General features: G+C 36.7%; 1 protein-coding gene across 1 annotated transcript in view; it reads right to left on the reverse strand.

The window, feature by feature from the left end:
- hrh2.S (histamine receptor H2 S homeolog) overlaps positions 1 to 15,947 on the reverse strand; it is a 77,770-nt gene that overhangs the window by 37,822 nt on the left and 24,001 nt on the right. Inside the window, exon 2 of the mRNA XM_018254616.2 lies at positions 977 to 2,671. Within this exon, the coding sequence (XP_018110105.2) occupies positions 977 to 2,097 (1,121 nt within the window). The 5' untranslated portion in view covers positions 2,098 to 2,671. The remainder of the gene's footprint in view (positions 1 to 976; positions 2,672 to 15,947) is intronic.

Genomic DNA, 15,947 nt, shown 5'->3' on the forward strand with positions numbered 1-15,947 from the left:
TATATGAATTTTCCTCAGATTTTTCTTACTTTTTCATTTTATGTCCCTTTTAGTGCTCCCCATGTTTTATTCTCTATTGCTTTCCCTTTCTACTTAGTAGAAACCTACCTACCTACCTGCACTACGCACTGCTCATTTTCTTAAAGGGAGAACTCACACTCTGATATCAGAAGTGCTATTGGATATAATTGCAGGATAGGCATCTATTTACAGTATTACCATCACTGATTACTAATTTCAGTGCACTCTCCAAAAAGAACAATCACAGAGTTTGTATTCAGCAGAGTTGCCCTTTGCACACATTGTAGCATTATAGTTTATGCCCCTGTCCCACCCAGTCTCCTTTTCTGTAAATTTATACTTGTTCCCATATCCCTCAGTAGGGTTCCCTCCACAGTTTGGATAACATTGGTGTCACTAAACAGAGCTGTATTATCTGCTTGACAACATAAATTTGAAATGAATTTGAAATTCAGAGAAATGTATAATAATTGTCCAGCAGGAGTAGTGTACTTACCATATTAATGATAAACTAGATACTACAACAAGCTAGTGATCTATCAGAATTGAATAAACACTCTCTTCTGTTTATAAGAAGTAAACTAAAGCTATAATTTAGCTCATAACAGTGAGGAAACCTATCCCTTTCAAAGCCACAGGTGTGTGATTCCTGTTCAAAGTCCTTATTTTATTTTATTGTGGGTAGCAGGACTCTAATATACTATATAAAGTTTCAGTACAATGGGTAATGATTGATCTAGTTAATTAAATCATAGGAATCAGCATTTACTTATAACTTGTATAGTGCATTTAGAATTATGAAAGCAGTTATCTCATTGGTTGCCATGGGTGATCAGTCATGGCAAAATTGTAGACATTATCTCTAATAGATGTAACAAGCACTTCCACTACGTTAATGACATTAAGAGCACAACCCTTACAGAACAATTGTTTTACCTAATTTAGTCATGGTTACCTTTCCATTGTGCTTGTGATAAACGGCCTTCCATCTTTTCCATTCGTATCATGGACCATGTTTAGTTTTTCTTCTTGCTTGTTTTGCATAATTTGATGTGTCCTGTCTTCAGAACGACGAATGTGAAGTAATGTCAGCTGGGTTTCATGGTTTTGAGGCCCGACTCTCCGACAGTGCAATAATCGCTGATATGCAGTACGAAAATCTCTATTCAGAGCAGCATATAATATTGGATTGAGTGCTGAGTTGGCATAACCCAACCACAATACTATTAAGGAAGCTGTTTCATCTACATCAGTTTCATTCACACCTTGATAAGTGAAGACAGTAAAATAAGGAAACCAACAAATGATAAAAGCCCCCATGACAGCTGCCAAAGTAACTGTAGCTTTATGTTCTCGAACAGTAGGTAATGTGGGGCTTAGTGCATTGCAACAGTTGGCATGATTAATCCTCTTGGCTTGTTCCCTAGCGATTTTGAAGATTCTGTAGTACATGAGACACATGATGCTTAAGGGGAGGTAGAATGTTAGTAGCCCATCAACTAAAACATACTCTTTGTTCAGTTCCAATTTACATTCCTTGTCATTGCTGTCTCTATAGTTCTGGATAGATTTATCTCTTGTATTCCATCCTAGGTGAATGGGGAGAAAAGATACCATGAGGGAGACGACCCATATCACACACATAGCTATAGCCACGCGAAAAGGTGTTACGTGCATGGAATAACGAAGTGGAGCTGTGACCCCATAGTATCGATCTAAACTGATCATGAAAAGATTAAGAATAGAGGCTGTACATAGCATGACATCCAGGCTTGTGTAAATGTTACAAAAGGTGGCCCCAAAAGGCCATTCTTCATGTAAGAGGTTTAAGGCAGAAAATGGTAGTACCAACATACCCAACAAAAGGTCTGTTATAGCCAATGACACAATAAAACAATTTGTCATGCTACGAAGCTTGCGGTCCAGGCCTACAGCTAAACATACCACCACATTGCCACATATGGTGATGATGATGATCAGAACAAGCACTGCACCGATAAGAACATTGTACAGAACGCTCTTCCAACATGTAACTACAGAATCCTTATTGCCATCAGCAATGTCAGAAGAGCACATGTCTCTAGATATTCAGTTCCACTCTCAAGATTCCAAAATGAGTTTAGAATGGGTATTTTCTAATAATCTTCTTTATCTTCTTTTTAAATGTAGACCAATGCAAGGGGTTGGAATATGACAAAAAATAAATGCAAGGAGATTGTTTATTTATTTTTTTATACTAAGGGGTCCAGCAATGCACCATGTTGCTCTACATTGCTGGACCCCTGAAAAAAATAAAGGATAATCTTAAGGCTTCTCTATTATTATTATTTAGACTTCTGAGGTGAATATAAAGTAGACAGAAATGCATCCAGAAACACACCTCAATGATAGTTCCTCTTAAGTTTCTCTTTTCCCCTTTGCTCAAAGATGGATGGAGTCAAGAGAAACAAACCTTTTTAAGTCACTGTCCTCCTTCTAGGAAGCATTTTCATTATCCTGTCATTCTTGAAGCATAAACCTCTTTGTAACAGATCATCCATAGCTGGTAGCATCAGTGTTGTGCATGTGCATGAGAAAGCTTGAATCTTGCACAATGACTTCCTGCCAGGAGACTCCTTTAAAACCCTTAGATGTTTCCTGAGAAAAATCTCTGTAAAAACAGATACAAAAGTAATTGTTATATAAAGATAGAAGAGTGATGCTGAATGTATAATGTTATTCATGTATTATGATGTTGCTCCAACAGGCCACATTTTCTCTGTCTTTTATTTATAAGATAGATCCTGTTCTTTTTCACGGGCAATGCAGTAGTGCATTTAATAGATCAGACAATAAATATTCAATGTTTCATTTTTAGTTTCTTTTTCTCTCAGCACAACCAACTTGTTTTCAAACACAATCCATCCTTCATGGTGAAGGATTTCAAATAGTCCTTTAATTTATTAAGATATAGATCACTTCACCCTCTTATGTGGCTAGTTAACATTTGGTGTTCATTGTACATGTATACCACTGTCCTGTCTCACATTAGCCTAACTGTAGACATTTAAAATACTTCACTGAAATAAAATGCCTTAAACCAGAGGGCTTTTAAATACAATGCCTGGCAAAAATATTCTGATGATTCACTAATTCTCTCATTTTACTAAATAATAATTTCTCCACTGTAGTGTTGTTTGAACCCAACATGTTCAATACTTTGCACAACTACATTTTGCAGAATTATGCAATAAGTTTATACCAGCGTTGCACATATATAAAGAATAATTCTGGCCCAGTTCAGCATTTTCTCCAGTTGGTTCCTGTTTGTTGGGTGATATTTTAGCCACAAATAATGTCATAGATCCTCAATTGGATTGAGGTCAAGGCTTCAGCCAGACTATTGTAGGACCATTGCGTTTTTGTTCTGGGACCTCTCTGGTGTTTCTTTGGCCTTGTGTTTGGGATCATTGTTCTTCTAAAAGATGAGCTCTCTCCCAAGCATCAGTTTTTTAAATGAAACACAGAAAGAGAATGCCAGCGCTCAGTCTAACTCGCGCCATGACGTTGACCAACTGCTAGAACCACCCTTGTGCCAGTGCTTGGTGTAACTCACAATCTGGAGTTGACCAGCTGCTATAAATAATAAAAAGGCAATATTTGTACACAAAGAGAAAAATTGCCAGCGGACGGTTTGCCTTTCAAAATAATAATTACAAAAAATGAGATGTTGGTACCACACTTTGGTCAAAATATGTAAGCTCATGTGCCATGCATTGTACTGTATGTGAGTCCTACACTATACATTAGCATGTAGCATGAAGTAGTATGTAGTGCATTTAAAATCAAGTCCCCTGACTGAGTAGTAAGTCCAACCGTGCACTTACTCTTAACTCAGAAGCTCTAGTGAGAGAGCATGTGGCTTTTAAGCCCCAGCCCATTAACTTACACACAGTTAAGGGTAAGTGCACTGTTTTCAACTACCAATGGAGGACAATGATCCCAAACACTAGACCAAAGTAACAGAGAACAAAAAAGATAAATGTTCTACAATGGCCCAGTTAAAGTGCTCCTTTCAATAAGAATCTGAAGCAAGGTGTCCTGGACAGTGGGACATACTAGTACATTCTTACCCCCCAAAAAAACATATAGCTGTTTTTGCTGCAAAAAGTGGAATTACAAAGTGTATGGATGAAATAGGTTTGTAGCATATATCAGGTTGTTTGCATTTCTTTCCATAAGAAGTTACATAGAAAAAAAATGAATGTGGAGCTTCAGCGCTTTAAAAGAAAAATATAACAGAGAACAATATTTCTAGTGTAGCCTTTGTAATTCTGTAAAATGAGAGAATCAGTCTAAGGTCTGAATACTTACACTGTATATTATTATGTAAAATTATGTTACAAAAAATGACAGCTATTTAACAAATAATGCCAAATTAAAAAAGACATTCTGCATTTGTACTTTCCCCAGTGTCCTTGAGAGGTTAAACTACATGCAATGCCTGTAGCAAGCAGCACACCTCTCATTTAATTGGATCAGAGCAGACCTTATGATTTAACAGCTACTGGATTAGGCCCCCCTGTGTGTTTATCATCAGATGAAATTGGATACATAGATGTATTTGAAGACTCTGCTATCAACAGTGCCCAAGATATTCACTAGAATAACCAGGATTCTGCTTCCCACACCAATGTTATTGTACATGTATCTTGTAATTTATAGTAAAGGTATTAGGTTGATAATATTGATGAAGATGTGGATTGCCTTTCTTTTCTGCTGATTTTATCAAATCTTAAAAAAAATTATAATATAGCTGTTAAGCAAAATGCATGTGGTCACCAATATAGAAAGGTCAGTGCAGTAGATGTACAATATACTGTAGATAAGCTTCTTTATTAAGAGGCTATAGGACTCATTTTACACCTCAGAATTTGCACTTTGCACTTCCATATAGTTGCATTCAGTGCCACTCAGACATTCCTGCCTGATATTTCAAATCAAGAGCAATTGCCCCCATTGACGTAAGAGAACCCTGGAACTCCCACCACCTCCAGACCAGAAGGTAGCTCCAGGATTCCCTAAGCACCCAACATTAGTATTTGCAGCACACTTGTGTTTAAAGAATCAAGAGTACACGTCACTCTCACATCGAACGCCATAAATTATGCCAACCATACTCGTAAAATGCAATTGCATCTGATTTACACCAAAGTGCAAGCGCAGTTTTGCTAATCATGAAACATTGCCTGCAATAGTGTCAGGTGAAACCTCAACAGCTCTGGAATTTTGGGAAAAAATCTTACATTATGGGGGAATAAAACATACAAATTACACAGATCCCACTGATGGGGTTGTATGAGGAAAATTTAATTACAAACAGAGGTAGGGTGCACCAAAGACTTACACATTTTGTGCACTCAGCGCTTAATTGTCAGCTCCTTAAAAATATATATATCTATTAATAAGAAATGTTCAATGATTCATATTTATGTATACATGAAATTGGTACTGAAATCAGTATGTGGATGTACCTCGCTCTTCCCAACTACATGTATCACTGAAACAATGTACCAGCTCTCCTTCAGCCAAAAACTCCAGTTCAAGTGCAAGAACATTCTCCAATAACAATCATTGCTGCCAGCACTACTTTTGCCATCCTTCTGTTTTCTTAGATTGAGATTACTATTCTTACTAATATTACCCTGTTAACAAACATCACTGAATATGGTATTGTGAACTAGTAGAAATGTAACACATGATGATCACACGAACAAGGGAACTAGGTGCACAAGTAGAAGCTGATTTTGAACTAGACGCACCTCTTGCATTAAGGGGACATTGGGGGACATATTTAAAAAAAGCTAAACAAATGACAGCAGAATTCTGTGATATTTTGTATAATATGAGTCTCCTTTTTTGAAGGTTTGGAAAGCGCAGTTATCCAAAGGTGAGAGGAAATATTATGGAAGGTCTTATAGGAAATGATGTTCTATGCTCCATCAATGTGTCTATTAAAGAAGAACGATATGAAAGGACATAGAACAAGTTTTCTGTGCCAAGTTGCTTATCTAAAACGTACCCAGAGCAGAATAAGGACAGCTTTTGTGGCTGTAATTAAATAGGTGACTTCCGAAAGATTTTAATGTTCCATGTGAAAGTTAAATGTAATTTTGGGAAGGTTTATAGTTTTGAAGACAAATGTTGGTTTCTACATGAACTTAAATAACCAGTGCGATAGAAAGCTGCAATAAATATGAAACATCGTAAAGGATTGTGCTGCATGGTAATTAGGAAGTACAGTATTGCTAATGTGTATACTGTATATAAACACAGTATTGCTTTAATGAGTATCTGTTCAAGCCCTATGCTACTATTTTTATTATTATACATTGTGTATGGAAAAACATAAAGCATAGAAAATGATACATTTTCATGTACAGGTATAGGATCCCTTATCTGGAAACCCGATATCCAGAAAGATCCGAATTACGGAATGGCCATCTCCCATAGACGCCATTTTATCCATATAATCCAAATTTTTAAAAACGATTTCCTTTTTCTCTGTAGTAATAAAACAGTAGCTTGTAATTGATCCCAACTAAGATACAATTAGTCCCATACCTGTATTGGGGTATTATGATATATCTAGCTGGAAAGGAATCATGGATGGTAAGTATTTGTTAGCACATGGCAAATTCCAAATTAGAGTTTTTAAAAATAGCTAGAACCTTTTAGATTAAGGAGCAGTTAGAAGTTTTTCCTAAATTTAAATGAAGCGTAATACATGTATGGTACCTGTTATCCAGAATGCTTGGGACCTGGGGTTTTCCAGATAATGGATCTTTCCATACTTTGCATCGTCATAACTTAAGTCTACTAGAAAATCATGTAAACATTACATAAACCCAATAGGCTGGTTTTGCTTCCAATAAGGCCTAATTATAGCTCAGTACTAGATTAGGTGATTATAATGGAGTGTATAGGAGATGTTTTTTCCGTAATTCGGAGATTTGTGGATAATGGGTTTCTGGATAATGGATCCCATACCTGTATTTAAATTAAAATACAGTCACTTATACAAATAGCACCAAACTTAAACATGAGCTAAATAATTATGGGAAACATGCTGGTGTTGGATTGGTAACTGATAACAAATAAAATGTATACCGACACAACAAGGTTATTACAAGAACCTTGTGTATTTATTGAATAAATTTAACTCTGTCTGAGATTAGATTAAGATATTGCTACCAATCACCCCATGGGGCAAATTCACTTCATTCTCCTGCAATGGCTTCGCCCACATCACAACACTTTGCCAGGCGTAGATTCGCCAGGACAACGCTAATTCACTAAAATCTGAAGTTGTGTCCCATGCGCCGAACTCTGGTGAAGTTGCGCTAGCGTTACTGTGCAAAGCGAAGTTGCGCTAGCGTTGGCTAATTTGCATAAGGCGGGAAGTTAAAGCTGAATGGACGTATATGTTGCAGCAAATACATTACACTATACAAGCCCAGGGAACCTTATTAAAATAATATAGAGTTGTTATATTGCCCTACACATGAGCCCAGTGTATAGTTTATGTGCCATATGTTAGCGAAGTTACGCCAGCGCCCGTTAGTAAATCGGCGAAATAACAAAATGACGTCACGCTGGCGAATTTTTGCTAACGTTAGTTACTTCTCCCTTTAGTAAATTTGCCCCCATATGTCAAAGCAATTGAGTGCATTTTGACAACTGACACAGATATCAGGTAGGTTAAGGGCTCTTACTGACGAGCGTTTTTACCTGCGCTCCCCTGCATTACGTTTTTCTGCGTTCAGCCACAGGGGAGCGCAGGGATAGACGCATTACATTTTTCCCAATGGGGCTGTACTCACACAGGCGCGTGTAGGCGCCGAACGCAGGTTGAGCCGCAACATGCTGAATTTTTCCTGCGTTCGGTGCCTGCACGCGCCTGTGTGAGTACAGCCCCATTGGAAAAAATGTAATGCGTCTATCCCTGCGCTCCCCTACGGCTGAACGCAGAAAAACAGAACGCAGGGGAGCGCAGGTAAAAACGCTTGTCTGTAAGAGCCCTAAAGGTGTCAGTTTGTTTAAAATGTTCCTGACTTGCAGGAAAATGTCAGTCAGTATATTTTGATATTTTATTTTTGTCAGGCTCTTATTTGCTGTAAGGGACACAGAGATAATTGACACCAAAGGTACATCTACAATTATGATCTTTCCCACAACCATTGGTCATACAAAAGATCTACTAAAGTTAAAAGCTGAATCGTCAGATATGCAGGTAAAATCAAAAAGAATTCTTTAGCTTTATCTGATGATTCAGCATTAACATTACAATGTTGGGACACCTTCAAAGGTGTATGATCAAAATTTTCAGTCCTGCCTGATCAACAAGATGACCAATATCCAAGGTTTTTTTATCAGTCACCTTGTCTCCCACACACACACACTGACTATTGTACAATAGAGCTTTCATATGATAATATCGATGTGTAAGATTTGCTAAACCAAAACAAGCATCTCATTATTATTTATAAGTATCTGGCTACTAGAAACAATGCTTCCTCGGAGTGATTAATTGAGACTACCTCATTAGAGCAATTATGGCTTCTTAGAGGAGTATACGTAAACACAAATATACAGATAAACAAGGCACTCTGTTTTATTGAACATTTATAGAAACATTTACTGAATTTAAATTTTGTTACCATAAGTTATGTGTAAAATCTGTTCTGTATTCTGATTTATAAAGGAATAGCTTTAGCTTCTGCAGGATCCTTTATTATTATTATTATTGGCAACGTTTTAGTTCAGCAACCAGATACTATCTTACAGCTGATTTATTTATTTATCACGTAGAGTGTATATTTAATGGGATGCTAAAAGCAATTTGCTGGAGAAAAAAAGACAAATTCTTGGCATTTTTATTAGACGAAGGCATACAGTAGCTAAGAGGCAAAAAAAATGAGGACAACGTGTTTTTATTCAAATAATGTTTTAAAAATAGCAAAGTAATATACATGATCGCTGTGCCCTTAGTTCCCATTTGTACATCCCTAGCTACAGTATAAATAGTTCTACATTGATAACCTGCATTTTTAAGCAAAAGTTTTCCATACAAGCAAAAGTAAGATCATCCTGTAGTATGACAAAAGCCTTATGTTTCATTTAAAAGGATACCATCAGTATATATGTGAGTGTGTGTAAATATATATAAATGTATATATATAGAGAGAGAGAGAGAGAGAGAGAGAGAGAGAGAGAGAGAGAGAGAGAGAGAGAGAGAGAGTCACAGTCCTTAGAATTTTAGCAGGTGCCCAGTTGTATAAGGGAATGCTTTACTTTCCATGTGAGTGTTAACTGTAAGAGAGGGATAAAAACATAAGTTTGCCCCCTATAGATCTTTACCTTGAGTATGTAACAAAAGTGCTACAAGAAATAGAATAATTAAAACTATGAGGAAAGACAATGCCAATGTTTTTGTTGGGAGAAGAGGTGCTTGAAAGGGGACTTGATTCTTTATAAATACATTAGAGAACATTATAGACATATAGCGATAAATCTTCTTTTACATAGAAAGGACCAAAAAATTGAATTTAACTTAAGGGCAGTGAGGCTGTGTATTGTTTTGGCTGTGTATGATATTGGGCTTGCTAGGTGACTTAAGACAAATTGGGATGATTTTTTTTAACACCTGGGCAGTAACCCATGACAACCATTAAATGTTTACTTTCATTGAAAAAGACAATAACGTATTGGTTAATGAGCCGTAATGGGTTTTATTACAAAACCCCAATAATGTCACAGTTCCTTAAACAAAAAATGCTTTTTTCATCTTTTCGTTTTTCCTTTTCTCTACTTTTTTTTTAAGTTCTAGATAACTCAATGATAACACTGGAGCACTGACTTTCCCAGTATGAATTAGTTGTAATTCAAATGTGCCACTTTCACCTTAGATTTGTTATGTTTCCTCTAAGGACTGACATAATAGTGTTCAGTATTTAAAACAGAATAAACTGCAAAGTAAAAAAATGCAAAGGAGGTGTTATAATTAGCTCATTTTCAATCTTTACACAGTTGAAACTGATCTCTTTAATCATGAGTGTCTGGAACAAAATGTCATTAGAAACAATGAACTGTACTGTAACATAGCCAGCTATCTTTGGTGGGGTACAGTGTTGGACTGGCCCACCAGGATACCAGGAAAACTCCCAGTGGGCCCAGGTATCAGTGGGCCCTCCTGCTACTAAATATTTGACCTATTTCATGGACATTCCTTATTTCCTTAGCAAAGAGGCTAAATAGATGGAATAACAGATTATAGTATGTAAAGAAAAGAGAACAGGAAAACAGAGATTGAGTAAGAGGAAGAAAATAGTACTGATAGTGGGCCCCTGGTCTAAAGTTTTTGGTGGGCCCCTAGTGTCCCAGTCCGACACTGGTTGGGTAGCTCTGCAATAGACAGTCACACACACAACCTGTTTCTATTTTTGCAGATGATACTAAATTGTGCAGAACTATAGGTTCCATGCAGGATGCTGACACTTTGCAGAGTGATTTGTCTAAGTTGGAAAACTGGGCAGCAAACTAGAAAACAAGGTTCAATGTTGATAAATGCAAGGTTATGCATTTTGGCAAAAATAATATAAATGCAAGTTATACACTAAATGGCAGTGTGTTGGGAGTTTCCTTAAATGAGAAGGATTTTTGTAGACAACAATTCTGAGCAGTGTCATTCTGTGGCTACTAAAGCAAATAAAGTTCTGTCTTGCATAAAAAAGGGCATTAACGCAAGAGATGAAAACATAATTATGCCTCTTTATAGGTCCCTGGTGAGGCCTCATCTGGAGTATGCAGTGCAGTTTTGGACTCCAGTCCTTAAGAGGGATATAAATGAGCTGGAGAGAATGCAGAGACTAAGTGCAACTAAACTGGTTAGCGGGTTGGAAGACTTAAATTATGAGGGGAGACTGTCAAGGTTGGGGTTGCTTTCTCTGGAAAAAAGATGCTTGCGAGGGGACATGATTACACTTTACAAGTAAATTAGAGGACATTATAGACAAATAGCAGGGGACCTTTTTACCCATAAAGTGTATCACCGTACCAGAGGCCATCCCTTTAGAGTAGAAGAAAAGAACTTTCATTTGAAGCAACAAAGGTGATTCTTCACAGTCAGGACAGTGAGGTTGTGGAATGCACTGCCGGGTGATGTTGTGATGGCTGATTCAGTTAATGCTCTTAAGAATGACTTGGATGATTTTTTGGACAGACATAATATCAAAGGCTATTGTGATACTAAACTCTATAGTTAGTATAGGTATGGGTATATAGAATTTAATTAAAAGTAGGGAGGGGTGTGTGTATGGATGCTGGGTTTTCATTTGGAGGGGTTGAACTTGATGGACTTTGTCTTTTTTCAACCCGATTTAACTATGTAACTATGTATCGAAAAATTAGAAGTAAAAGCGCAATAGGTAACACTTGATTTCTGTTTGGGAAGTATGGGAAAGTAGAAATAATTTTTAGCCTTAAACATAGCACACAGAAAATGATGACTCAACAAGCGTCTAAATGAAATATATTTTGCCATTAATGAGCATTAGTGATGAGGAAATAAATTCAACAGACATGAATTTGCAGGAAATTTCTGCGTTTTGCCACAAGCTAATTAATTTGCAATACTTCGAGGACAATTCATGGATGAAAAATCCACCATGCCAAATTTTCTTTGACTTTGCCGGATTTCTCGTCAGCAAATTGCTGTGGCAGTTTCGGCAATTAAAAGTGGCGCGTGCATAAAAATTGGTGCACTTCAAAATTATTCAGACACCCATTCATTTTAATGCATTTGGACCAAATATAAAAAATGTTGCTCGCGTCAAAATTTATGTGTCTCAAAATTATTTTGACGACCATTGACTTCAATGAGTTTCACAAATTTTTTCTGTTTCTTGAATTTCGCAGTCAATTTGTGAATTTTTTGGCGAAGGGAAACGACACAGATTCGCCCATCACTAATGAGCATGTATCATTTCAGCCATTTTCTGTTTTTCTCCTTGATCATTAACTTTGGATAAGCTTAAAAGCAGCTAACTTCACCTTTGCAAACCACACTGGGATAAATCACAGTAGAGTTCTACAAGAATGTTCAGTACAGCAAGTGCAGTATCAAAATAGAAGTGTCTGAGAACTGATCCATGCACAGTTTCCAGTTAGATATGAGGACAACAGCTGCACTTGGGGTTAATATTATGGTTAGTTTAATTAAATAACACTGAGGCAAAGGAATACAAGTTTCAGTTTAAATTGATGGTAATGAAATATTTCCACAATTTAGCTTGAACACTATTCTGTTTAAACTGAAGCAAAGCAGACGGCTCATCTGTGTAGAAACGACATTAAATCGTTCTAATAAATGTGCCATCCTGCCCAAACCTGCTACAGGCTCCCAACGAATTCCTGTTACTGCGCAGCACATATTGGAGGAGGGGTAGGGGAGAAATAGCAGCTTGATTGTAGAGAATAGATATATTTGATGCACATCGACCATATCCTTGTAGCTTAAATATGGGAAAAGGGATTTGAGTGCATTTTTAAACTAAATCTTTAAGATCCAAAGTGGCAAAAAGTCCAGGCAGGCTTACAGTATGGATAATATTTAAAAATGTAAGTATAAAAGCATGACTTGGAATTTCTCTGAATTCTACAGTTCAGATTTTAAAATAAAGTCAACCTGCCTCACCCCAGGCTGAAATATTTCCAGTCAATGTGCATTCTTCTAATTGCAGTAACATAGCCTTGCTTTCCTTGTTCTCCTTACTACTACACAGGCAGACCTTGGTACTGAGTACATTCTAACATTTTGTGGCTTAATGATCATGTTTTTAGTAAAGAATATGTTTCTATATTATTTTTCATTGTATGTAAGTTTAGATGTTCCCCCCCAAAACAATGTCTGTGTCTTTACCATGTCATTGGACAGAGTAGGGCAGACCAAGTTTACATTTTCATGCCCAGCATTGCTTATGCAGGAATCAGTACTTAGATGAAATTGACTGTTAAAAATGAAACCTTAGGAATCATTGAGTTCCAAATGCTGACATTTTAATTAACTTAAAAGACAATTATCTCCGTAAAGGGAAGCACTGTTGAACTCAATGTTCTCTATCACTCCAACAAGAATACTATATAATTTCATATATAGTATGCCATTTTTGAGAGATGGTCTGGATTAAAATACAAACAAATTAGCCCAGAGAAAACTGAGAAACATTAGTAACAAGAGGAGGTCATAGTGACAGATCAAATTAATAAAAAATGAGAAAAAGATTAAGAATTAAAGGTTACAGCTACTCTTTAAAGGAAAACTATACCCCCCAAACAATGTAGGTCTCTATAAAAAGATATTGCATAAAACAGCCCATATGTAAAATCCTTCTTCATGTAAATAAACCATTTTTCATAATAATATACTTTTCTAGTAGTATGTGCCATTGGGTAATCATAAATAGAAAATTGGCATTTTAAAAAATAAGGGCCGCCCCCTGGGATCGTAGGATTCACTGTACTAACAAACAAACCAACAAACCATACATGTTAGGTCACATGAGCCAATTAACAGACAGAGTTGTGTCTTTTGCTTCCACACTTCTTCCTGTTACAGTTAGAGTTGTAGTATTTCTGGTCAGGTGATCTCTGAGACAGCACAGAGACCATCACAAAATGGTGGCTCAAGGCAAGAGATGTAAAAGGACAATGTTTACTTAAATATATATTCCAGTTTGGTAAGATTCTTTCATATGCCACTTAATATGATACGAACTGTTGCTTAAGTGTTCATTTTGGGGGTATAGTTTTCCTTTAAGAACATCAAAACCCCAATTAAGTAGTTGTGATTAAGTGACTAAGACATGGAATGGTTACGAAAAAGAAGACAAGGAATTTGTTTATTTAAAATAAATAATTATCTTGACTGTTCACACATGGGCAAGACATTTAAAATGGAGTTGCTGCATTAGGCATGATGCACTTTCATGTAGATACACCACCACTGATGGCAATACCAGCCACCTGTCCTAGTCTAAACTAGACTGACAGCCCTAGTACTGGTGCCTCAATTGAAAGCCTAAGCATTTTAGGCTGGAGAGTGCCGGTAATGGTGGTGAAGGGATATCAGGAGATGAAAATCAAAATCTATGAAAAGATTCTATGTACCAACAGCCTTTAAGGGAAAATTACACAACATGACATGACATTTTATTGGGGTGGGTGCAACAAGACTTTGCGCCAAAAAAAATGGAAGAAAAACCCCCCAGAATCATCAATGGGAAATTGTAGACTGGTAATCATTACAGTAGTTGCAGGAAAAAGCAGATGACCATCTTTTTTAAATACAGTTTTAAAAGTTGGACTGATTGCACATTTTAGTCCTTGTAAGGTGTGTTTACTTCAGCAGGAGATCTAACTTGATTTATTATATTTTGCCAGTATTGTGTTTACTTGGGCAAGACCTTGATGAACTGATTATTGCCACAATGTATTATTACTCCATCTTTCTTTAAAAAGAGTTTCTTTAAGTCCTACAACCTGTCAAAAGCAATGCTACAAATGATATTACATTAAATTGGGATTCTAGGAGACAGCTTTAGATTTGGCTTAAAAGTAGCCTAACACATAAGTGACCTTAACACACAAAGCATTAAAGCTCATATTGGAGTACAGCATGGGTTAGAATATAATTACTATTTTTATACTGCATATAGTCATAAGTGGTTTTAGGAAAGGTGTTTATATTTCCAAATGATAACTGACAGTTTGCAATTCAAAATGTTTACAGACGACTTTCTGTTAGACGAATGAATGCAAAAAAGACTGGGGTAAAGTAAATAACACTTTTCATATCAATAAAGCAGAACAAGTGCCCAGGAAATTAGAAACCAGTAAGCACCCTTTAGAAGGAATATTAATAATCGCCCCTTTCAATGATTACAGAAAGTAAACGTGTGAAGAATTTATTGTGGAAAAAATGTAATTAGCTTATATGAGGTCTAAGTAATAAACTGCAAAAGTGCAGTTTTCCTAGAGGGTTTGATTTTGTTTTACAGATTTATGCATTAAAAAAAATCTATCATATGAGAGGAAACAGACTGAGCAAAAGAGATAATGGGGCAGATTTACTAAAGGGCCATTTCTAGCGAAAATTTGCCCGAAATATTATTCTCAGAGAAATCGCTAATTTACTAATTACCATCGCTAGCGCAGCTTCAAGCCCTATTGCCAGGCGAAAATGCACTAAAGTGTACATTTAACATAACGTTACCTCTTTCGTCAGAGTTTCCTTCGCGACCTTAGACCTGGCAAACTGATAAGATGAAGCTACAACCTCCTCAATCTTATGTCAGTGACATCATATCCTGTTCTAAAAAACGCTGGCGTTTTTTCATATTTTAAAGCAGGATTGCCTTCAAAAGTCCTAACATTTTTTTCCCAACCATCTGAGGGGCATTAGGTAGTTAGGTTGGAGATCCGAGCTTCTACAATAAAAGAGTCAGCTGCACCAATTAAGAATGTGGATACACTTATCCACGTATATGCGTGGAGGGGCATGCCACATTTGTTTTAGGGGGGGGGCGAATGTCTTGGGCATTAGAGGATCTCTTTTGTCTTTATTTTGCATCATTTGACGTTTTTAATAAAAAGTGGCCACTTCAAGCATTTTCACTAACATCTCTAATAAAGACATTCATACGATCGACAGTAAATGTACACACCCTATTCAAATTGACCTAAGCGTAATAGTCCTAACAAAGTTTCGCTCTGCAGAATTGAACGCTAGTGAAAGATAGATGTGAAAGGGTCACGTTGACAAATTTTCGGCTGCTGAGACACAACTTTGCAACATTTTACTATTTAGAATTAGTTTACTGGAAACAAAT

Source organism: Xenopus laevis, chromosome 3S (assembly GCF_017654675.1).
Source record: "Xenopus laevis strain J_2021 chromosome 3S, Xenopus_laevis_v10.1, whole genome shotgun sequence".
In the NCBI taxonomy this organism is placed as follows: Eukaryota; Metazoa; Chordata; class Amphibia; order Anura; family Pipidae; genus Xenopus; species Xenopus laevis.